The sequence below is a fragment of the Wolffia australiana genome, chromosome 15 (genome assembly GCF_029677425.1).
Source record: "Wolffia australiana isolate 7733 chromosome 15, ASM2967742v1".
NCBI classification, from domain to species: Eukaryota; Viridiplantae; Streptophyta; class Magnoliopsida; order Alismatales; family Araceae; genus Wolffia; species Wolffia australiana.
In genome coordinates, this window is record NC_135849.1 from 7,534,349 (window position 1) to 7,558,533 (window position 24,185).

Genomic DNA, 24,185 nt, shown 5'->3' on the forward strand with positions numbered 1-24,185 from the left:
TTATGATATCGTGATTTGTGATGACATAATCACACCTTTTTGAAACGATTATTACAGTAATCATAACATGAAAATGTGACTGACCACCACTAGATAAAATCAAATGGTGACACTAGGTTGAGCAGAAAAGTCTATAAAATGTAAATGTTATGTTTTCTGACTTATAAAAAATATCTTTTAAATTTAAAGCCAATAATTTCTATTAAAATTTTTTGACATAGAAAATTATTTTCTTTAATAATATAATACTGCTGAAAGCTTCAAAAGCAACAAAAAAGAAAATAGACAATTCATTTGTAAAATATATTATATAATTTAATGGTTGATAAAAGTCAAGTATAATCATTTTAATGCAAATAAAATGTAAATGTTCTGATATTAATCCAATAATTTTCATCCTATTAGACCCCAAAGTTGATTCATGTCCACGCCTTTAGCAACTTAAATAGTCTTTTCTGGATTAGTATAATATTTTATTTGAAATTTAGTGTTATATAATTATAAAAACAGTTTCTGACTTAATTTTCTTTAAACATATGATGCCAATAAATCAAATATAAAACAAAAAATCTATAAAAAGTATTTATCAATAAAAAATATAGAATATATTTAATTATTTTTTAATTTAAATATCAGGTAATGCAATAATTTTAGCGCAAATAAACATGAAAAATTCAAGATAAAAATATAATAACTGACATGATTGAAAGGGCAGTAGAGGCAATTCATTGACATCTCATCAATAAAATGAACTCTACATGCTGTATAAACTCATCGCTGGTACCACTTTGAAAGTCTCATTCGACACTCAAAGTGTTAACTGCTAAATGATGGAATGAAATTTTCAAGAGGGGTTATTAACATTCGTTATTTCATTGAACGACATGAATGTCAAACCCAATTAAAAATGTTTTGTCCCTCATGAATTAACAATAAAATCTAAATTCCTAAAACATGTAAATCAAGCAGTGTTATTTGTTTATCAATGCACCTTTTATCATTTATCTGTAGTTGTCTACCTGTAACGCACCTGTGTCAAAAAACTGAATGTACAAAAAAATGAAAACAACACCATGGAAATGAATAAAAAAATTTAATGAGAAAAATACGAAGCGAAGAATTTATTAAGTCCTGTGAAATAATCATTTGTCTTCGTCAAGAGTTTCCTCTTAGTGGATGGAAATGTGATCATGTAACTGTTCAGGTTCCACATACAACTTCAGCCTTTCTCCATTGACTAAAATTATGCTGTGTATTGTGATTAATAATGAACAAGGATAAACTTTCAAACAGTTAGTTATAACTAAAAGTCCATCCCACTTAGATTTCAATTTCAGAGAAAAAATTAGACTATAATTATACATCCATACATCTGTTTTTTACAACTTTATCCTTTTTAAGCTATTTTAATAGAAATCCTTCAACATGGATTTTTTATGCAAAAATTTAACTAAGGTTCATTCCTTTCCTGTAATTCATGTATTTGGAGAGAAAAAAATTATACATTATCTTGCAGAAAAAATAATTATTTGAATAGCCTAATATGATTTATGCTCCCAAAATAAAGTTAAATGACATGAATTATCAAAACAAATTGAAAAAGGGGGGAATAGCTAGAGGAGTCTAAGAAGTTGTTCTGTATGAAGGTAAAGCTTCATCTAATCTTTTCACAAATCTTTAAAATTAGGTCTTGGAAATATTTGAATGATATTATTTATTTTCATGCCCCAAATCTCAAGTTTCCCATTTGATTCAGGATGTCGAGGTGTGGCAACTCTGTGCCCTACACAAAATAGCATTAAAATTTTTACAAATTTAGAACCACCATCATCAAAAATTGCTCTCTCACAACCGTTGATGATGTTTATACTTTTCTTCTAGATAAATATTCATTTTTGGTAACGTGCATTGAAGTCTCAAGACATGATTGTCACTGTTGGAATCCAGATCTTTAATTTCTATGTTATCCTCATCAATCTCATATCAAACGTTTGATATTCTCATGTTAAGTTGATTTCATTTTTCTTTCATTTTCCAATGTTTGATATGAGAATTTAATTTCAAGAAGCAATTATATTTATCATTAAAAATATGAAATCATTTTTTATAAAATTAGGAGTTTATTTATTCTAATAGTTTATTATAATTATTCTTCAAATAAAAGAACAAGAAATGATGAATAATGCTTTCAGTTAGTTTGCCCTAGATTTTCCCTTCCAGAATAGATCCACTTAGGGTCTCTCAGAAGATATAGAAAAAGTGGATAAATATCAGAGAAAATAATTTCAAAAATAGAGAGCAATGTAATTTTAACTAAGCCTTAAGAATAAAAACCATCTTATCCCCTTTCACTTATCATCACTGTTTAATTCTTCTTACAAAGGCTCATCTGAAGACAATGGTCTTCCTCAGATTCATTCTGATACATTTTGTTGATGTTTCATTTATAATAATATTTTTATTTACTTTTTAGCTCTTTCTGGGCCCAGGAAAATGCCCACTCATTGCATAACATCATGATTTTCCAAAGATACCTTTATCTCCCAACATTCATATATTCACATTTAATAATCAAATAAAACACAAAGTATTCTACATTCCAGTCTATCTTCATCATACCTCAAGTTACTAATCCATTTTCATTTACTCATTTTTATTTTGTTTTCATCTATCATTTTAAACCATATCTCTTAAACCATATCTAGGCATAAAAATAACATTCTATAGCATATATCTCACAACCTACACCCATCTCTGATTACCAACATGTTTGCTCCCAAGCCCATCATAAAATTGGTTCCCATACGAGCCACCATGAGATACCACTATACAAACCCACATGACACCAAGCTAAAACAACAAAACATTGGAGTTATCTTATATTTCTTCATAGCTTGGTCAAAAACTTATGAATCAACCAAAATTCAAGAAATTACCAAACCTAAAGTTAAAAAGGCATGAGTTATGAATATTAACTAAATTGAATCATGAAATAAGTTCTCACTAAAACATTTGGGGTTCTACATAAGTAACCTATGAATTAGTATAAGAAATGAATTATTATGAAAACAAATAAATGTAGGTTATAAATGTAAATTGAATCATGAAATAAGTTCTCACTAAAACATTTGGGGTTCTACATAAGTAACCTATGAATTAGTATAAAGAAATGAATTATTATGAAAACATATAAATGTAGGTTATCGATTCATAATAAATAAATTTAAAATTTAAGATATGAAATCCATATTCAATTCCCAAAATGACAAAATAAAATTTCTTAAGTTTTCCGCATTTATCTTGATCAAATTCAAGTATGTGCCATAAAAGCATTACAAACGAAAAAGTTAAGAGATAAAATTGGAGTGAAACATTATCACATGTAACTGTAAAACCTGTTACATTAAAATTTAAAATTAATTAAATTTGAAATTTCAATCTAAAATGTGTCAAATATGAATAAATCTAATATTTTATAGATATGCAGGAAGAAAATTAAAATATAACATTATATCAATATCAGTCAACTATACTTTCATATTGAGATATATTTGGATACATGTCCAGATAAATCAGAGGAGGAACATAGGAACATATGATTTCTCTAGCATACTATTTTCAATTATTTCCTAAGTAGTGAAAAAAGAATACATTTATATGATTTCAAATTTAATGTAATATAAGTATCATATAATTTATAATATAAAAGATAATACACATTATTTTTATGATTACTCTAAACATATATAATCATAGAAAAACTAACAATAAAATCTAATTAAAAATCACATAAAATATTACAAAAATATATGAAATTAGAGATTTATAAAAGCAAAAATGAGTAAAAGTATGATTATTATTCATTAATTAAAAATGAATAGAAATATGGTTGTTATTATTGAAGTTTCATGACATTAAGAGCCGTTGATTTCAAAAAAATCACCTCAATTGTCCCTAGATATAAACAAAAGGTCATATTTTATAACATTAATGGGAAAACTTAAATCATATTCAGGCCATTATATTGAAGTGTGCTCGACTATTGCATAGCATACCTCATTATAAGTTTAGAATTTATTAATTTTGTGGAAATGAGGTTAATCCACACGGAGAGTGTGCCAAACATCAACCATCTTTTAGAGGAAAGTTTCGCACATTTGTAGACGGATGATAAAATAAGGGAATCAGAAAAAAATCGGTGATTAAATCATAAGTTAATGTCTGAAAACTCAAAAAAATTAAGTATTGAAGTATAAATTTTCACATGCCAATTTACTATACCTTTGTAAATACATACTAAATTTGAACAAATTAATAATGAACCATAAGCTAGTCTAATTTTCCGCTGAATAAAATATACATGCACACGATTCATGGCTTTATATATTGAACTAAAAGGGAAGTAATTTATCATTTAATATTTGATCAATTCATGGGAGCTCACACACAATGGATTGATCTCAATCTTAGCTTTGCATAAGTATTATACCAGGAGATATGTTTCATGCACTCTCTAATACTTGTCCAGAACCAAGAAAAATGATGGTGTTCAATATTTTACAAAATATCTTTGTTCAATGAGATTTGGACAACCCATATTGATCGTGATCTTTAGATCATTGGAGGATTTGTCCATCTATAAGCACGAGTCATATTGCATGCTTTAACTAATTTCCGGGTTGAGTCAGCCTGGATGAGTTAATCCTGAGGATTTGCGCCATTAGCAGACTCCATCAATTTACTTAAGTTACATGTGAAACTTCCCTTGGGACCTGATACACATATCCTCCAAATATATGTGTATCCTCCAAACTTCCCTAAGTTCAATTCAAAATATCCTCCAAATATATGGTTTAAAAATAAGTAAAAAAATATTTCAAAAAAATTATTTCAAAAAACATATAAATGAGTTCCTAAAGTTTAGTAAAGATGCAATAATTCAGTAATTTCCATAATAACTATGTTGTTCATTGTTATTCATTTCTGTTAAATGTTATATACTTAAGAAATAGTATGTTTATGAATGAATCCTATGAATATGTATGAATGCATGAGATGCATTATATTACTAATTCTGATGGATAATTATGATGATAATGAAAATATAAAATAGGTTTTCATATTACTATATAGAATGAAAAAATTGGAGACTAAATAACAAAAATCATCAAGACAAAAACACTTTATTTACACATATTATTTATCAAATAAAAAAAAGGCCACTATTCTAATATAAATCAAGCATTTAAATCAGAAAATAATGAAGGTTGGTCGTTATCTCTTTGTTTTATCTCCATGTGAGAATTTCTTTCATCTAATTTGGAAATGCTTTAATCAATTTGGAAATGCTTTCATCTAATAGTGAATGTAAATGAGAATAAAGTTATTTTTATATTATTTAGGTGAGAACATTAAAGGTCTCTTTGTACAATAGGGACATGAAATAGGACTTATAATCTAATATTAGTGAAGAAATTTTACATTTTCTTCTTGTAGAATATAAAAGAGTACTGCATTAATTCATGAAATTAACATAAATTTAAATATACATCATATACCCTACGGATTATACGTAAAAATCATTTAAATATACTTGACTTCTGAAAATTAAAGTTAATATGATGTCGGACTTGTCTGAGAACGTCGTCCGGTCGACACCGGTAAGATAGTTGGTAATGGATAGTGGTATCAAACATCGACGGTGTCGTCGTCCGACGGGCAACCCTAACGGGTCGATGTAACTACAATGGAAGATGAGTGCCCTACGTGTCCTACGTGCAGGCTCCGACTCGAGGGAGGCGCCAAACTCCAAGCTTGGACGGGGTCGCCGGTGACAAGGACAGTGGCCTCTTGAACCTCTTCGAAGCAACGTAGGTGTCTACGGCCGAAAAGGGTTACCAGTTGGGCTCGCACGTAATCAACGGTCTCGTCTGTACCGGTAAGACACTCAAATGTTGTAGTTTTCTCTCAAACCTCTCTCACCTACCTAGTCCAAGTGCGGTGGAGTCAAATTGAAATTATACTACAAAAGGTAAGTAACGAATGACGGAAGAGGAAGGCGTACCTCGTCGTCGGGCTTGTGGTGCAGAATTTGCTGACAGTCGACGCCGGTCGAAGCGGGTGTGGCGAAGAGGCACCAAAGAGTGGTTGGCGGCTTGATGAGCAATGCAGGTGCCGGAGCTACGAATTAAGGTTGGAGGCGAGGAGGAAGATGAGCTCAGCGATAGTCGCAGCTCAAGCCAGTAGTAGACTGGGCCGGCACTGCCTGACGGCGCGATACCAGCAGAAATGGTCGACCAAGGGGAGCGGGCGGCAGCGAACGGAGTAACCCTAGCAGGGAGTACCCGTGAAATCGCGTAGCGGCTATCGGAGTGGGATGGATGACCAACGAAGATTTACAAGGATAGCAGATCTGGCGAGTTGGTGGTGACCATCTGATTCATGGTCTCGTCTTGCATAGGACCGGTCGGATCAGTCGGCCGAACCGGTCAGGATGGTTGGCCGGATCGGCTTGTTTGATCGGTCAGATCGGTCGGAACGGTCGGTTTGGTCGGAAGGATCAATCTGTTCGGTCGATCTGATCAAGTCGGTCGGACCGGTCGGTTCGATTGACCAGGTCGGTTGGATCGCTTGGCAAGGTCGAATGGATCGATCGATTTTGTCGGTTGGTTGCTCGATTGTCCAGACAATCAAGGTGGTTGATCGGTCGCAGGGTCGATCGGGTCGGTTAACCGGGTCGATTAGATCGACTGTTACAATGAGACCGGTCGGTTCGGGAGCCTGATGGTCGACCGGTCAGGCGGTCGCGGCAAAGGTCCGCTGATGGGTGCTCCTGCCACATTGAAGGTGCGACAAAAGTCTCCAACGGTTGCTCGCGTTGTCCGTCTCTGGTCCAAAGCGAAGGAAAGCGGATTCGGACTCTGCCAATTTGAATGTGAGCAGTCAGCGGTGAATCATTGCCAAATTCGGCCAGTAGAGGCATTTTCGATCATTTGGGGGGGGGGGGGGGCGAATGATGGGGGACCATCTAACTTCGAAGACCTTGTCAACCCCGTTCGTCGTGCGAAGGCACACGCGCGATACCCAGCCTTCGGAGTACCGAGCCTCGTCAACGGCCCATAAAGGTTCGACGTTATCTTTCCTTGCCTTTCTTTGTTTAGTTGGCCATGTATGTCGGCCACTTATTTGTCTGTTTTTGATTCGCACGTGTCTGGACCGCTGTACAAACCTACACGTTGCGCGTGTGTTAGCGCATGTGTAAGCGTAATCGTGTGCCATTTTCTCTCTCCTATTAGGGGGCCCTAATAACTTTTAATTGTGCCTTTTTCTCCTTTATTTCTAAGGGGGGAAGGGCCATATTTTCCCCTACAAAAGGAGGGGGCCGCCCATCGGAAGAGAAGAGAAGAAGATTGAAAAAAAAAAGATGTGATTTCGTAGTGATTTTTCTTGATTTTTTAGTGTTTTTTGAGTTTTCGTCATATTTATGAAAATGCCACTACGAAGTTAGGAGAGAGAAAGGGAACCCTAAAGTTCGCCGGAAATCGCTGCCGCCATCACCGCCGTGTTCGCCAGAGCTCCGATCGCTGCTCTAGAGGCCGCCCATCGCTGCCATCAACTGCCAAGCGCCGCCAGCGGCCGCCCATGGCGACATACGGCTGCCTACGGCCACCCAAATCCAGCCGCCGCTGCCTAGGCAGCCCGCGGCCGCCCCAGTACACTGGCAGACGTCGCGGCCGCCCAGACCGCCCGCGTCCGCCTCGCGGCAACCCAGGTCGCCTGCGGCCGCCCGCAACTGGCCCGCGGCTGCCCGCTGTTGTTCGCGGCCGCCCGTGGCCGCCGCGATCCTTGAGGGCGCCGGCAGCCGGCCGCGGGCGCACGTAGTCGCCCAGGCTGCCCAGGCCGACCAGGTTGCCTGAATGCCGCCCAAGCCGCCCAGGCGGCCGCCCCAGCCGCCCAGGCTGTCCAGTGTCCACGCCGCCCAGCCATCCAGGCCTTCCCGGCCACCCAGGCCGCGTGGTTGCCCGGGGCCGCCGTAGAAGCCGCCACCAATCATTAGGGTCGCCCGTGGCCAATGGAGGCGCCCACGGCCACCGTAGCAGCCATCGCAACCACATGTGGGCGTCTCAGCCACCCGCGACTGCCTACCACGTGTCGCCGCCACCGTCGTGTCTTGCCAATGCCGCCGTGCCCAGCCGTTGCCGCATTCGTCACTACACGCGAAGTTGCACTTTGCCACCATGCTCGTGGCTATAACAATCGCCGCGTCTCGCTGCAGCGTCCATTGGCGCAGTGCCTCACCATCACGCCCGTCGTCGTGCCTAGCCCCCTAGTTGTGTCGCCGCGCGTACTTGCGACGCCGCGCCTCCTCGCGCTGCTGCACTTCCTTGCGATGCCGCGCCTACTTGCGCTGCCGCACTTACTTGCTCCGCCACGCCGACTTGCGCCGCCGTACCTACTTTGCGCCGCCGCGTCTACTTGCGCCGCTGCACCTACCATCGTCGTCATCACGCCTACGAGTTTCTCGCCTGCCACTGTTGCCAAATCAGACAACACTCACACTTAGCGCTACTGGTACACTCATCTATTCCCCTCTCGGCGTTATATTATTTCCTTCAGTGCCTCCGAACGTTTTCTCCACCGCCGGGGTTAGATTAGTGATAGATAAGATTCACATTCTGAGGGTTAGGATTTCTTTCCGTACGTCCTTGGTTGGGACCGTTGAGGGCGTGTGCAAAAGCGGTAGTAGTCGAGCTTGCGCCGTCGGCCTTCGACCGACGTCCGGATCATTAGGAGCCTAATGGCTTTCCCAGGTCTTGCTTGCCGTAGCCTAGTGGACGTTGGTGTACGTTGACGCAGAATTTATACTTCTCATCGATTTTATTGTCGTATTATCATTAACATGACATCATCATTACTTGTCTCCGCTATATGATATGACCGCACTAGCCCTCCCTTTGGCGTAACACGAGCCGTTTGATCCTGAACCCGAGCGTGTTACATCACCGAACCACGGCGTCGTTCTCCACAGGGGTCAAATGGGGGAAGTGGGAAGGCTCCCACATCCGTCGTCAAAGTCCTCCGCCGATGCCTAAAACGGTCTGGTTCTTTTGGCAGTAACACCGCCGTGCGCCAGACCTCTCCCACAGTCTTCTTGAACAGGTGGTAGAGAACCTCACCGGAGTGAGAATTCAGCTTCCTGTTCAGCTTGATCGTCCTCCTCTTCCCTTCCTCTCTGGAATCTCTTCTCTATGGAAGGGGGAGACCAGAAAATGCAACACGAATTCCTTTCTTCTGTTCTTCCTGGTCTGAGAAGCTAGGGCGCCCCCTCTTCCCTTATAAAGGGGAAGAGGTCAATTGGGCCCCCTTGGCTGGGTCAACAAGGGGGAAGAGGGTCCATTAAGGGGGCCCTTATATAATGGGCCCCCTCATTACAAAACAAAGGGGAGAAAATTAAAACAGAATAAAAATCAAAAGAAAGAAACCAAAGATGAAGGCACAAGGGCGGGGATCCAAAGATAGCGAAGGACCCCTCCCCTTGACGACGACGAAGGGCGTACGGGACGTATCGCGAACGCGACGAAAACACAACGACGAGAATGGGAAAAACACAAAACACGAGAAAGAACGACGAAAAACAAACGTGATAAATTGAGAGATTTCACCCAATCTTCGACGACGGTGGCCGGCACCACGAACGACGTTGTCGACTATCTCCGATGGCGTGCCCCATCATAATATGTGTCTATTCATTTTATTCATAAATAACTAAAATTATAATGGTAAGATGCATATTTGTGAATTAAGATAATACAATAAACTGTATTATGCTTGCTAAATTTTCAGTAATATGAAAAACAAACTTTATAATCACATATTTTTTTCAAAATGTAAATTTTATTGAATTAAGACACTAACTGGCTGTTGTGTTTTCTCCATATGGTTTTTATGTTGTAAATATACACTGCTCGAGATGGATGTGTTGAATCGGTCCATACATGTTCATTTGGACTAATGAAAGTATGGATTTCATCAAAGAAGTTATATTACATTTAAATTATATATTGCATTAAATAATATATATATTCTTTGGTTTACTGTATATTTCTCCTATGTATATGTTTGGTATCATTAAATTATAGCTTCTGGGTGAATGTCTTTTGACCTGTCCAAAATCAAGGGAATCCATGCATTCAATTTAGTTCTAAATAAAATTATCCTATTCTCTTTAAAATTTAGGATGTTTAATTAAATAAAGATAAAAGGAATAAAATTATCTTCTAATCTTTAATATTTGATTCCTTTTCATAATCAAGGGAATCCCCACCAAGATGTACGTGAATCTGTTAAACTTTTAAAAAGAAGAAGATAAAGGGCCCATGTAAATGTCAATGACTACTCGAGCTTATTTGATACTTGAACATCATGCAAGTATTGTGAAATGATACATATTATATTCATTTGTGTTTGATTTTCAAATGGACTCATATATCAATGAGTATTACAGATAACCCACTAGAGTTAAAAATTAAAGGAAAAAGAAAAAGCTAGATAAATATCACAGGAGGATAATCATAAGAGGTCAACTCCACACATACTGCTAAATAAATTTCATGGTTTATGATGAAATACAACATACTCTGAATTCCTTCCTTGGCAATTAAATGTAGTAGCCGTGCTGTCGACTTTTTAATCAATTAACATACTAACAGTGGAAGCAGTAGGCCAATGAAAAAATACTTGGATAATATTATTCTTCTGATAAAGGAAAAATCTTATGTAGTCAAAAGAATCTGAATTGACTTCGTAACATTCAAATTGATCTTTACTCGCCGCCGAAGCATACAAACTAGAGGTTGGATAAAGGATATATGTTCTTTTTATAAATCTTTAAATAGGCAAAAAAATATGATGAACCATGTAATGTTAGAGTATACTGAAAATGGGCTTTTGATTGAAATTTGAGTAGGCACAACGATAATGAACAATGTAATGTTTCTATAAACTGAAAGTGGGCTTTGGATTGAAATTTAAAACTGGACGAGCGAGTGATCTTGAATTAGAGGTTGCCCACCGACAGCGCTTTCGATCCGACTTCAAAACAATGACGATCAGGCTGCCTTTGATCCATTGTTCCCCCCCGCGCTGCTATGAATCTGGTATTTTGATTTCATCAATTTTGTTCCAGTTCAGAATTTCCTTCCCTCCGTTTTTTTTTAAGTTCTTCCTTTCCCCTGACTGTAATTTTCTTCATTTTCTTCCCGCAGAAGCTCGGAAGCCATTACTTTCCAAGAATCAAGGCCGATCTTTTCCATTCCGGGTCAGCGCAAGAGCCAAAAATGGAATGGACGAAATTCCCAGGAAGTGGTACAACATTGCTCCAGATCTGCCTTCGGCGCCGCCTCCTCCGTTGCATCCGAAGACGTTTGAGCCTCTCAAGCCGGAAGATCTGTCTCATCTCTTTCCCATGGAGTTAATCAAGCAAGAAGCGAGCAACGAGAGATTCATCGACATTCCAGAGGAAGTCATCGACATTTACAGCCTTTGGCGTCCTACTCCTTTGATCCGGTACAGTCCAAGATTATCTTCCCTGCTTATTTAACGTTAATAACATTGAAATTGCTCAGATTCAAAGCTATCAACCGGCCCAGCGTGGAATTTTTTATCTCTATTTGTTTAAATTGTAAGAAATTACAGCCCACCTCATGAATTTCAGAGCTCGGAGGCTTGAGAAGCTCCTGCAAACTCCTGCCAGAATTTACTACAAATATGAAGGCAACAGCCCAGCAGGGTCTCATAAACCAAATACAGCGGTTCCGCAGGCTTGGTACAATGCTCAGGAAGGCGTCCGCAAGGTGGTGACTGAAACTGGGGCTGGGCAATGGGGTAGTTCTTTGGCCTTTGCTTCAGGATTGTTTGGTCTTGATTGTGAGGTAATTTAAACTGATAACTTGCTTTTTTATCATTCCATGCTTTTCTTCTGAATCTTTATTGACGTTTTAACATTAAGATGCACCTTTACTCTGCTTCTGAAGTTGATCTTTTGTTTACTTCATAATCGTCAATGAGTTCATTCCATTAAGATTTAGATGAACCTTGCAACTTGAAGATTTATTAATTAGCTTTGTAACCCAAACTCGAACCTTTGATACGTTGGTTGGATAACTTTTTAATTACTTTGTAACTGGGAAATCTACCTTCGATGACTTTGTAACATTGAGACGGTTGCAAAGTCATGCCTTTATTTATTTTGTAAACTTTAATGACTTGGTAACATTGAGATTCTGTTGAATTCTCTTAGTAACTTGAAGATTCATTGGCTTAGTGACAAAGTGGTGAGGTTGCATGATTACCAGGTGTGGCAAGTGAGGGCCTCTTATGATCAGAAGCCATACAGGAAGATGATGATGGAAACTTGGGGGGCGAAGGTTCATCCTTCTCCTTCCCCTCTCACTGAGGCTGGCCGTGAAATTCTAAGACAGGATCCCTCCAGTTCTGGGAGCTTAGGCATTGCAATCTCAGAGGCTGTCGAAGTCGCCACAGCAGAAGGCGACACCAAGTATTGCGTGGGAAGCGTTCTGAATCATGTTTTGCTTCACCAGACAGTCATTGGGGAAGAGTGCTTGAAGCAATTGGAGGAGGTGGGTGAGACCCCAGATGTGATCATTGGCTGCACAGGAGGCGGATCAAATTTTGCAGGCCTAGCATTCCCATTTATCAGGGAGAAGATGAAGGGAAGGTTCAACCCAGTCATCAGGGCGGTTGAACCAGCGGCGTGCCCTTCACTCACTCAAGGTGTTTATGCGTATGATTTTGGTGACACGGCAGGATTGACGCCGTTGATGAAGATGCATACGCTTGGGCATGACTTCATTCCTGATCCAATTCACGCTGGTAAACATCTAGATTTGGGTTAATGGTACTCATTCAAAATGACTTTAAACTCCTCCAAAGGGCTATTTCCCATCATTTTATATCATAAGGGGTATTTAAGACCTCTTATTGGGGGTATCTCCCCTTCAAATATCTGTTGCCTTCTGTTAAGCCAGACAGTGAATGAGTAGAAACAGAACTGACAGGTTGGTCGCCTATCTCACACGGCAATCCCCTTTCCCTGTAGTCATCTTCCTACGTCTGAATTTATAGTTGGCTCCCTCTGAATAGATTCCTCCGTCTGTTCTTGATCCATCATCTCTTCTTCTTTCTCTTCATCAAAAAGCATCTGTTCCTTTGGTCAGATCCGACTTCAATGTTCTTCTCATAATTATTCTTCAACTTTTTTTCTGTTGTTATAGAACCTTAAATTTCAAATTATGTGTTGTAGGGGGCTTGCGTTATCATGGAATGGCACCACTGATTTCACACATCTACGAGCTGGGTTTCATGGAAGCCATTGCAATCGCTCAGAATGAGTGTTTTGAAGGCAAGTTTTTGGATCATTCCTGCAGGGATCATTACTTTATGACACCTTACATAGACTGTTTGCTGGGCTTGACAGTCTGATGTCTTCTCTCTTCATCTAGACTGGATATTATGGGTGATCATCTGGCATTTCATTAAGAGCAACTCATGTTTACCATTTCAAATGCATATGGGTCAAAAGACAAATAAATGAATGATTTGGAAGCCACTCTTGTTTTCCTAGTATTTTACATGTGATTAGAAGCAAACGTTTTCATCCATGTACCAACCGATTTATCTTTTAACCTCTGGCTCAATGATAAGACAATTGTTTTCATGCACCAGCAAGGGAAAAGGACTCTCTTGTTAATTTATTTTATTTGAGAAAGCTTTCTTCAACTCTTTTTTCTATTTGAGCAAGAACATAAGGGGGAAACTTCATACCGGATGAATAGGAGAAAACCAATCAAGTATTTCACTTCCTTGGCTGTGCATAATGGTAGAATGTGATTACTTATAATATCTCCTAAAGTCTGTTCCTGATACGTTTATATTTATTTATAAATGAAAATAACTAAGCTATTTATCTACCTCTCTCTCTCTCTTTCTCTCATTACACTTATTCATATAAATGCCCTTTTTTTTCATCCGCGGTAGGTCCTCCGGTGAGACCCATGTGAGAAAAGGATTGTGATCATCTGAACGAGGCATCACGATTTTAAAAACTAAAACTGAGAGCTTTGGATAATTGAGAATATGCATAATGGATGTTATACAAACAAAGTTTCTTACTGTTATTCAGCCGTTTAATTACCAACTTGCAGCGGCCCTCAGTTTTGCGAGAACCCAAGGAGTGATCCCAGCACCAGAGCCAACCCACGCCATTGCAGCTGCAATTAGAGAAGCAAAACTCTGCAAGGAAACTGGAGAATCCAAGGTCATCCTCATGGCAATGTGTGGTCATGGCCACTTCGACTTGGCTTCCTATGAAAAGTACTTGCAAGGCGACTTGAAGGACTTGACTTACTCTAGTGAAACCCAAGAGAAGGTGAGATCATCTCTTTCAAGGATTCTTCTTTTCTCACAGTGAATAGGTATATATTTGTTTTATCTCCAATCTTGATGGTACTGTTAATCCATCATAATGGGATTCTCTTGGAATTAGGAAGTGACTGACCGAAATTTCCTTGGCATGGTTATTGACCCTCTTTTTATGGGATTCCATACTTTGTTCTGGTGTAAATTTTATTTTTTTAGGTGTAATCACAGATCAAACTGACGATTCAAGAACCATTTATGTGTCCATAGTCAGTGCAACAGATTTCTTTCTATTTCTTTCATGTTGTTTTTTCAATGCATTCATAGCTCAACTTGTAAAATGATTACATTCTAGTTAATCTGCATTTTATTATTTTTCTCCATATTATCATTACCAATTGATAAACCATGTCTTAAAATAATGCAACACGTATTAAAATAACTTTTTCACTGAGGCTAATGGTCGAAGCCATAAAGGGCATGTATTGAAAAAGTGAATTTTCTATAAACATATCTTTAATAACTGTTAGAAATGTTTTATGTTGTTGATATTTTTAGATATTTTATAATAATTAAATGGTGTTAAGAAGGTGTAAAAGTAAAATTATGTTAAATTGTATGATGACAATCTTCTAGGATCAAACCTATAAAAGGTTAGGGAAAAAGGCTAGTTAATAAGGTATTCACACTGTGACTCCCAATAAAGACTAGGTTTGGTGCTTCTTCTCCAACTTCTTGGTTGTAAGTCATGTAATCTCTGGTCTGCACTGTCAAGAAAAAAATGGACCGTACAAGAATGTTGTTCACCTTGACCTACTGTTGGGGCACAAATTTCAATATAAGATACCAAGAAAGTGTCAAAGAAGTTTAATCACACAAGCTCAAATGTTCTGTACCCTTAGATCTAATTCAAGAGATATCTCTTCAAATCCATCCTTGATCTACACAGTTATCCATCTTCTAATGGGAAATCAGTTTTTGACTTCACATTTTCTCTACAGAAGGTTAACTTGAATTTTTTTCTCCTCCTTGAGTATTAAGCCTTTTATTGTGATCTAGGACGTCGTTTGGGGATCTGCCTTTCCTCCCATTTGTATCCAAAAATTACATTCAGAAACTTAAATTCAGTTAATCCAAAAATTAAAGTCTTGTATTTCAATAAATTTCAATAAAATATGGGACTTTGTCCACTTTTTAAAGAGTCCGGTGGAGTTAGTCTCAAAACACATTATATAAATTGCATACAAAAAATTAACCAGGTATTAGTATATATTTGGATTTATTATTATAATCACACTTGACAATTGGGATCTGTTTATTACCGAATTGAATTAAGTAAATATAACACATTAGAAGTATTTACACTCTTTAGTATTATCACCATCATTTGAGTATACTAAAATATATTTTTCAACTTTTGGCATATGTTATTTCGTTAGTCTGTCATTAGAAGGATTTTTATGTAGTTGTGTTATGATGATAAAATTTTAGTAAAGTAATACCAATTAAGACTTTGCATTTTACAAAATTATGGGACTGATACAAACTCTGGAGAAGTTTTCAGTTTGCATAAAAATGTGCTCTGTACCACAAAAATCTCTCAATCAACAACACCAAATCATAGCTTCTGTTACGTATAGCACCATCCGTAAATACATGCAAGTTGAACTATTGTATGAATCACCTTCTCACTGGTAAACACATTTATCTACTTCTGCAATTACCATCATTGTGTTAGCACATTCACCCATGTTATTCTCTTCCTTGACTCCAAAAAATAGAAGAAAATGTGAAAAATTAATTGACTCCTAAATAAACAAACATTTGTCACAACTGTTTACAAAGACAAACTACAAAAGCAAAAAAAATTCAAATGGGATAATAAATGTTAAACAAAAAGGTCTGTTTCTGAGATACCTTCTTAAAATATGACAATACACATAATTTGACAGTTCTCAGCATGTAATTTATTTTTTTCAACAAAAAGTGCATTGACCAAGATATCATTTCATTGGTTCCCCGTTGGTATATTAAAATGATCAGTGAAATACAAAATTTTTACTGATAAATTCAATTTATAAATAATATAAATAACTAAATGAATAACTTGTATCGAATTGAAAACAACTTGACTTTTTTCCTTGACTCTAAAAAATATAATAACGACAGGATGAACTGGGGTCATCTTCACATGAAATAAATATTAAGATATATATGCTATTAAGTGGGAAGATGGAAAATTTACAAAAGAATAGGGCAAAAAGATGGATCAAAAATAAAAATCATGGATAAAATATTTTGGACAACATTGTAGAGAGAATGTAATTGATGTATAAATATGAAGATATAAGTAAAAACAAGTACTTATAAACACATAGGATTTTGAAATTTTCTCTTTCAAGATGATGACTGTCCTTCTAGATTAGCTCCACCCTTTATCCTAAAGTACTAATAAGCATAATATGTACACATATTAATTGTTTTATCCTAAAAATGTAGTAGGAACTCTAAGAAACTTTTGAAGACAACTGGGTAAAGTTTATATCAAAGCTTTATGGATGGATGGAGAAAGAGAGACAGTTCATATCTCAAAATTTTGAGTGCAAATTCCTTATAGATTGACATAGATCAATACAATAAGCTATATGAGTCTTTACCATTGATTTTTATCTCTTACCTTAAATTTTCACTCTTGTCCGAGATTGAATTTCAGCCTCAATGTTGTCAATTGAGGCCACCACCACTCCTTGAAATTGTAGTTTTTCTTCTACCATCCCCTTGACATCATATAATATTTTAATGATGCAACTCTAGCAACTTTTTACAAATGGCAGTGATGTAAGGACAAATTTATACGTTCAAAATTTATGATGGAAAAACATGCATTTCAAAAATATAAAAAAACCCTAAAATGTTGTGATGCTCGTTTAATATCAAAATCAAGTCCTACCCTTGAGTTGGTACATTCTAATAATTTCCTACCCAGTTTTGGAAACAAGGGAATTACAGACATTTTGTTGCTTCAAAATCTAAATCAACATGATTCTGACACATTATTAGTCACATGCAGGAGTGAAGGTATGAGGAAAAGGCATGGATTGTAGTTCTTTCATTTAATTTTGTAAAACTAAGGTTATAAATTCAAGTAAATAAATCAGAAACAGCTATAATTAATCATAATAAAGTCAGAATCAGAAATCAAAGAAATCTGCAAGCACATTCTATTTAAGATAATGATAAGCCGAAAATAGGGGTAAAAACTATGCAATTTTTAGCCCTTGTCATTGTGGATTTTGGCTTATGTAATAAAAATTTATAAGAACTCCACTTAAGACGTATAGTGATAAGTACGAGTGTCGTCCAAGGTAAGCTAGTAAGGAATTCGATTTGGTGATTTTATTGGTCGTTTCACTCTGATTAAACTGAATTTGATCTTCAATGAGGATCAAGTCACCCTAATTAGATGAGAATTTAGAAAGGGTGGTAGAAGAGTTGAGATGAATAGAAGAAATATGGAGCTCTAAATTGGCTTCTTTGATCCTAATAAAAGGATCCAAGAGGTCAATTATAGAGGTTAAAAGGGAATTTTTAATTTGAGTTTGGTTTGTTTTTGCAACTTTGATAATTCAGCACTGAAATGGGGGTAATTTAATCTCCTAAGAATTAAAACTAATTTTTTTAGAGTTTTTCTTTGGAATGTAGTTGAATTCTTAGTTAAATCCCTCAAATTCTCCTCTCAATCCTAATCAGGGCTTGTACATGCCGCTCAAGCCAAGCGATTTAGAATTTCAGATCAAAACTAAGAAGAAGAAACAAGAAATTGAACTAATCTCATTCAAAACGCACAAATCCAAATACAATCAAGGAAAAAGTACCAGATAACTTGATCCAGGGTGGTACTCCTCTCTGTCTTGCAGCTGTGATAGAGAACCATCAAGAATGAGCTCCCCTCTCGAAATTTAGCTTTTATACTTAGGTTATATGGTAAAAATCACCATTTTACCCCCGTTTAGTACTTAATATTTATCTATCAATGTAAGTTGGATCTGAATGATCCAACCGTACAGATAGAAAGAGGGGATCAAGACGAACAAATCATCTCAATCGGACTTCAGGATCAAAAGTTATTAATAAATCAATTTTAAACCAATTTAATCCATTGGATTTAAAATTAATTTATTTATTAGTTTCGTTTTTAAACACGCAATGACGTGTCGCTCTCTCATTGGCTGGCGCATTTTGAATCCTCCTTTTTGCAGAAAAGTCCTTAAAAAGCCTGGAATTGCTTTTGGACGCCGCCCAAAAGTAATTGCGTATACGCCCCTGGCACACTCTCTCTCCTCCGATTTCTCCTCAAAAATTAAAAATATATATTAAAAATTGCAATAAAACCCTGTAAAATTTTAAATTGGATCTTTATGCCTGTAGTGGCGACCGAGAAAGTGAAATCCTACTTTGATCAAACTCCCCACATGCCTTGCATTGCGTATGACATTAATCTTGCAGTGCATGATGGACTAAAGGCATTAGGAATTCCCCCCAACGAGGCAGCAAAGCTTGTGGATGGAAAGTCTGAAGAAGCACAAACACAATGTGTCGAGCGATCTACCTTGTTGGGAGACTTGATTACAAGAGTAAGTCACATTGTTGTAGTAATCCGTACATCAAATGATACACGAAGGAGTTATGTCAAATGGTGTGTACAATTAAAGATGTTTAATAGTAAAAAATAGGTATTGGATATGAAGACTAGATGGAACTCCACACATGAAATGTTGTAGGTAGCATATCACAAGAGAAAAGTGTTATACAAGATTGCTCTTTTTGAGCTCGAGAGCATGGCGGAAAAAAAATTCATGATTGATGAGCATGAGTGGCAATTGGTGGCACATTTTGCTCAAATTTTAAAGGCATTCTGTGAAGCGTCTGATATTTTTTGCAGCTCTAAATGTGTGATGGTGACAACAGCTTGTTCATTGCTCCATGTCCTTGATCAACACCTTCTTGAACATATAGTTTCCATAGGCCAATCATGCATTTTCCCAATTATTGTCGTCCTCAAAATCGAATTGTGAGCTGCCATCCAAATTGCATGTAGAGCCATGAGAGCAAAACTTTCTAAGTACGAGGTTTGTGTTGGGGGAAATACTGCATTTTCAGTTACAACCATTGTAGATCCACAAATTATATTAGACTCTATTGCACCCAAGGATTGTGACGGCTTGGTGGCATATGTTCGAAGAGTTTTGAATGACTTAAGTGAGGAGGAAGTCCGAAACATGAGGGATGACCACAAGACAGAGGGAGTCAACACCAATGCATGGGTGATGACAAGGATGTTGGGATGGATGAGAGCTACGCACCATCAATCAAGTCGAGGCTTGCACAAATGTTTCCACATCAAGATCGTGTTACCCCATCAATAAATAATGAGTTGTAGAGCTACCTACAAATGACCCATGTGTCAAGGCGAAGGATGAAAGATATTCCCTAAGATTAAGCTTTATATTTTGGCGTGAAACTTTCTTCCGATTTGTGCATCTAGTGCACCAGTCAAACGATTCTTCTCTGGTAGCCGTGGAATTTGCACATACAAATGTTCAAGGCTATCGGCTCAGAACATATCCATATTGATGACAATAAAATGTTGGTTTAGGTAACAATACCTAAAGAGCAAGATAGCCGAGTCATTGGCTGAGATTGAAGAGGTCAAATATCCAAGTATATCTCATTTTTATTATGCATCTATTTTATTTCTTCATAGTACAATAATGCACAAATTGATTACTTTCCTTCCATTGTGTTACCAGGTACCACAAGGGTCAGTAGTGGAATACATTGATACCCTGAGAAAGCTCTTAATAACATTTGGTATACATAACAATTTGATGTCTTCATTTTAAAATATGAAATTTCATTTGAAACATTTTTAATTACTTAGAACATTATTTCTTTCATACATGGAATGTGAATTATGGAAAAGCAGGTAGCATGGATTATGTTGTAGCCAGTATTCAGGGCTTGCCCAAAGTTGATGGCATCAGTGGGAGCCCAACATAGACGCATACCACACCATAGTGTACTTCTCCAACGAGAGAATAGCAAATCAACCCCAAGACTCTACTATTATCGTTATTAGCTCAGAGTCTTAACTTGACAACGACCATGATGATAGCCCCAAAGCCATGAACAATGCCACGTAAGGCGATAGACATGCATTCTATTAAGCGCAAATTGCACTAATTGGGGTAAGTACCAAACACATCCTTACAGAGCTCCGTTCCCTCGCTCCACCAGACTTTATGATTGAACCCCACATCCCCGCAAAGCATGGAAGGGAAATAGACTCCACCCTGTGGAGTGATAGCATATTTTGGGATTGTTACAACTTCACTCCGACAATTGTAGAGTGATACTTTTAGTTAAACCACTAACAAGTATTAAACATTTAATTCTTATTACCAAGAAAAAATCCTTAAAACTATCAGACGCCATTTTTCCACAAATATATAGGTGTTCAAAAATATGTCTCGTTCATGAAAAGTTCTTAAATGAACCCAACCGAACTGAAGATGAACATGAACAAGGATTTTTCCCTTCTCGCTCGTAACAATTTTCATTCCACGCTGAACATGGAATTTCCCATCCCTGTCCAAGTGGTTGATTTTAGCATGTGTGCCATTGAGTCATTTTGTATAGTGATAACACTTTCTCCGTCATATTATTCCACACTGCTCTGAACTTTGGTTATTTTCACTTATCGTTATATTTTCTCTGACTTGAGTCAGGTGGACCTACTTAAATCAGTGGTTAGAGTATCACTTATATGGTGAATGACATTGGTTAAACCCTTATTTTTCCAATTTCACAGAAAGTGCAGATTGGCTGCAAGGTTCTGATTTTAGGGTCTAAGGTTATGACAAGTACAAAGCATGAGTGGCTATGAAGTATGAAAAAATTCAGATTAATTGAATTACAATCAGGAGTATTTGTATGAATGTTAGGAAACCAAAGAAAAAATTCACACAAATAATAGTCTGATAAAGGCACTATTTTTGGAGCATTTACAAGTAGGATCATCTATACACATGCAGAAATTGGACTTTATTTGACTGAACAAATTTTCCTTTTTACTTCATTTTTTATGCTTATTTAACTTATTGTGAAGCATCTCATCATTAACCAGCATCATTCATTCTTAACATCCTTAATATCGACATAAAAAACTGTACCATACTCTCTCGGTGAGAATCTACTATCTGACTTCAAACGATTCAACTCCTTGTCTTATTTTTAAACCATAAGTTGAAACACTTTAATTTTTTTGGTGGAGTGCGATTAAAATGAGTAAAGTAAATCATGAAAGCCTTCCGAACCCCCAAAGTTTCAAGTTTTCGAGTTTCAAGTATATTATGACTTCAAATTTCAAGTTTTCATTGAATTAATAACCAAATAACTCCAGTAGCACTTAAAAGATAAAGGACATATTGATATGACTATGATATTTACTCATATAAAAAATTATTTCCTTAATAACAGTCGAATTATTTTGAAACTTTTAGTTATGTTCACATAAAGATAGAGAACCCTATCAATGGTATGATCTTAAAGCTCAATATAATATTTAATATTTAAGCTACCATCAATTGGTCCATAGGAAGAATTATCTGAGTTTTCCCTCATTGAGAAAATATACTAGAAAATGAATTTTTCAAAAAAAATTCGTATACATCTTACAAAATACTTTTCATCTAAAATATTTTAACATATGGTCTCCTCTTTTATGACATATGATTTAAGTAAAATTGAAATATTAATTATGAGAAAAAAATGATTCTCATTTTTACCAACTATATTTTTATCTAATTAGAATATAGATTTACATGTATTGGAGTGTAAACATTGGTTTTATGTTTTGTATTTTTTCCTACATGTCCTATTTTTATAGATTTTTTTATTGGCCAATGTAGAGTGCGTTATTAGAAGGATCAGAGAATGAGGATTGATGTTAGATATTAGATTCTGTACGCAGATGATTGATCCCAAGATATGCTCCAACTTTGAACGGAAATATTGATAAGCATATATGTACTAAATTCACTGAAAGAACTTGGTGGCACAAGAGGTTGATCAACCTGGAATAATGTTAAAAAATATTTATTTATGCTTTTAGGATAAAATTAGTAGAACAAATAAGTGTGACTTTTAATATTTTTATTTATCTTGAATTCATTCACAAATGAAAAAAAAATATAGACATCTCCCATTTGGAACTTGGTAGCCACAACCAATAGACTTGTGGGTAAGCACATAATCAGGGCTGCTTGGGTCAGTATAATCGAGAGAAGTCATAGATCACTCTAAAGGGACCCATACTAGGCCGAAATTCTACCAAGTCTACAGATAATAATGGAATGACATCCAAGGGAAACATATGGTTTTTTAAATGGATTTTTTAAAAATAGAACAATAATAAAATGGGACGATACGTTGGAAGCAAAAATGAATAAATTTTGTAATGGTCTTGTATGAGTACACACTATAGGTAGAATGGTTTTAGAATGTTGACACTCATATGTCGGGCTCCAAATGTCAAATCCTTACTAACCTTGGGTTTTGTTTTATCTTTTCCTAGGATCAGACATTTTCACAACATAGAAAGGATGAGGAACTCATGAACACTTTAAAACCGTTCCATCAATGAGATTGAACGACAAAGATCCTAGAGAGCCTTCTCGTGCTAGCCACAATTATAACACATCCAGAAAAAGGTAAATAGAGATGGGAGGATAATATTTATACATATGGCATGATCTAAAACGTTGTTCTATCTTTTCCTATTTTTTCTCCTCCCAAGCCCTTGGTATTTTCTCACTGATACAATATTGATTGAATATTTGGATGTCTCAACTTCCTTCATTTGAATTTCATTCTCTGCCTTAGAAGGGAAGCTAAAGATAATTTTGGAGGGATACAAGAGATGCCTCACACTTGTCAGGTTATGAGGTCACAATTGGCATCATTCTTTAATGGTTCACGTCACATAAGACCAAACAAAATTGCAATAGACCTTTGAATTGGATTATTAACTTAGTCGAATAGGTTATCATGCAGAAAAATATTTCTGTACATATTTTTTAATTGTTAATTTCTTACAGACTATCATATTGTTAATAATCTTATTTACTTAAGTCATGAGAAATTCTCTTAAACATTTGAACAATATTTTTCATTTGGATTCATTGGCCTAATTTTTTTAGGAGGGGACATAGTAGTTAAAAGAGGCAGAGAAGTTTTAAAAGCTATAATGAGTTTAAGGCACCTTCTTGGACCCACTTAAGGAAAAAACCTGAAACCTAGACTCCTTCCACCCAAGCACTAACCCGAAATATAATCTATATCAGTTATATTTCTTCTTTGGTGAATTTTGTTTTGTATTTATTAATTTTTTTCCTCACCCCATTACTTGAGCTATGAATTTTCCTAGTATATAAAACAGATATGGGAGATGCTATTTTATCTTACATGAGACATGTGCTAACTCTAATGCATGTAATACAAGGGAAAAAATGCCAAAAAACAAGAACATGTAACTCTAATGTGTGTTATTCTTAGTAGTGATGTACTCACTGGTGGTTTGACAATAAATATCTCCAGCCTATGCAATTAAATAAAGATAACATCATAAATCATGTTAAATGGAAAAGGATCATTGTTTCTCATATGAAAAAGACTTTAAAAAATAGACT

General features: G+C 36.5%; 1 protein-coding gene across 1 annotated transcript; it reads left to right on the plus strand.

Annotated features, from left to right (window-relative positions):
- Nucleotides 1-10,978: 10,978 nt before the first annotated feature.
- On the plus strand, nucleotides 10,979-14,701 carry TSBTYPE2 (tryptophan synthase beta type 2). Its single transcript, XM_078587549.1, has 6 exons — nucleotides 10,979-11,156; nucleotides 11,265-11,565; nucleotides 11,714-11,930; nucleotides 12,354-12,891; nucleotides 13,322-13,420; nucleotides 14,223-14,701. The coding sequence occupies exons 1-6, from the start codon at nucleotides 11,102-11,104 to the stop codon at nucleotides 14,486-14,488; spliced, it is 1,476 nt and encodes a 491-aa protein (XP_078443675.1). The 5' UTR covers nucleotides 10,979-11,101; the 3' UTR covers nucleotides 14,489-14,701.
- The last annotated feature ends 9,484 nt before the right edge of the window (nucleotides 14,702-24,185 follow it).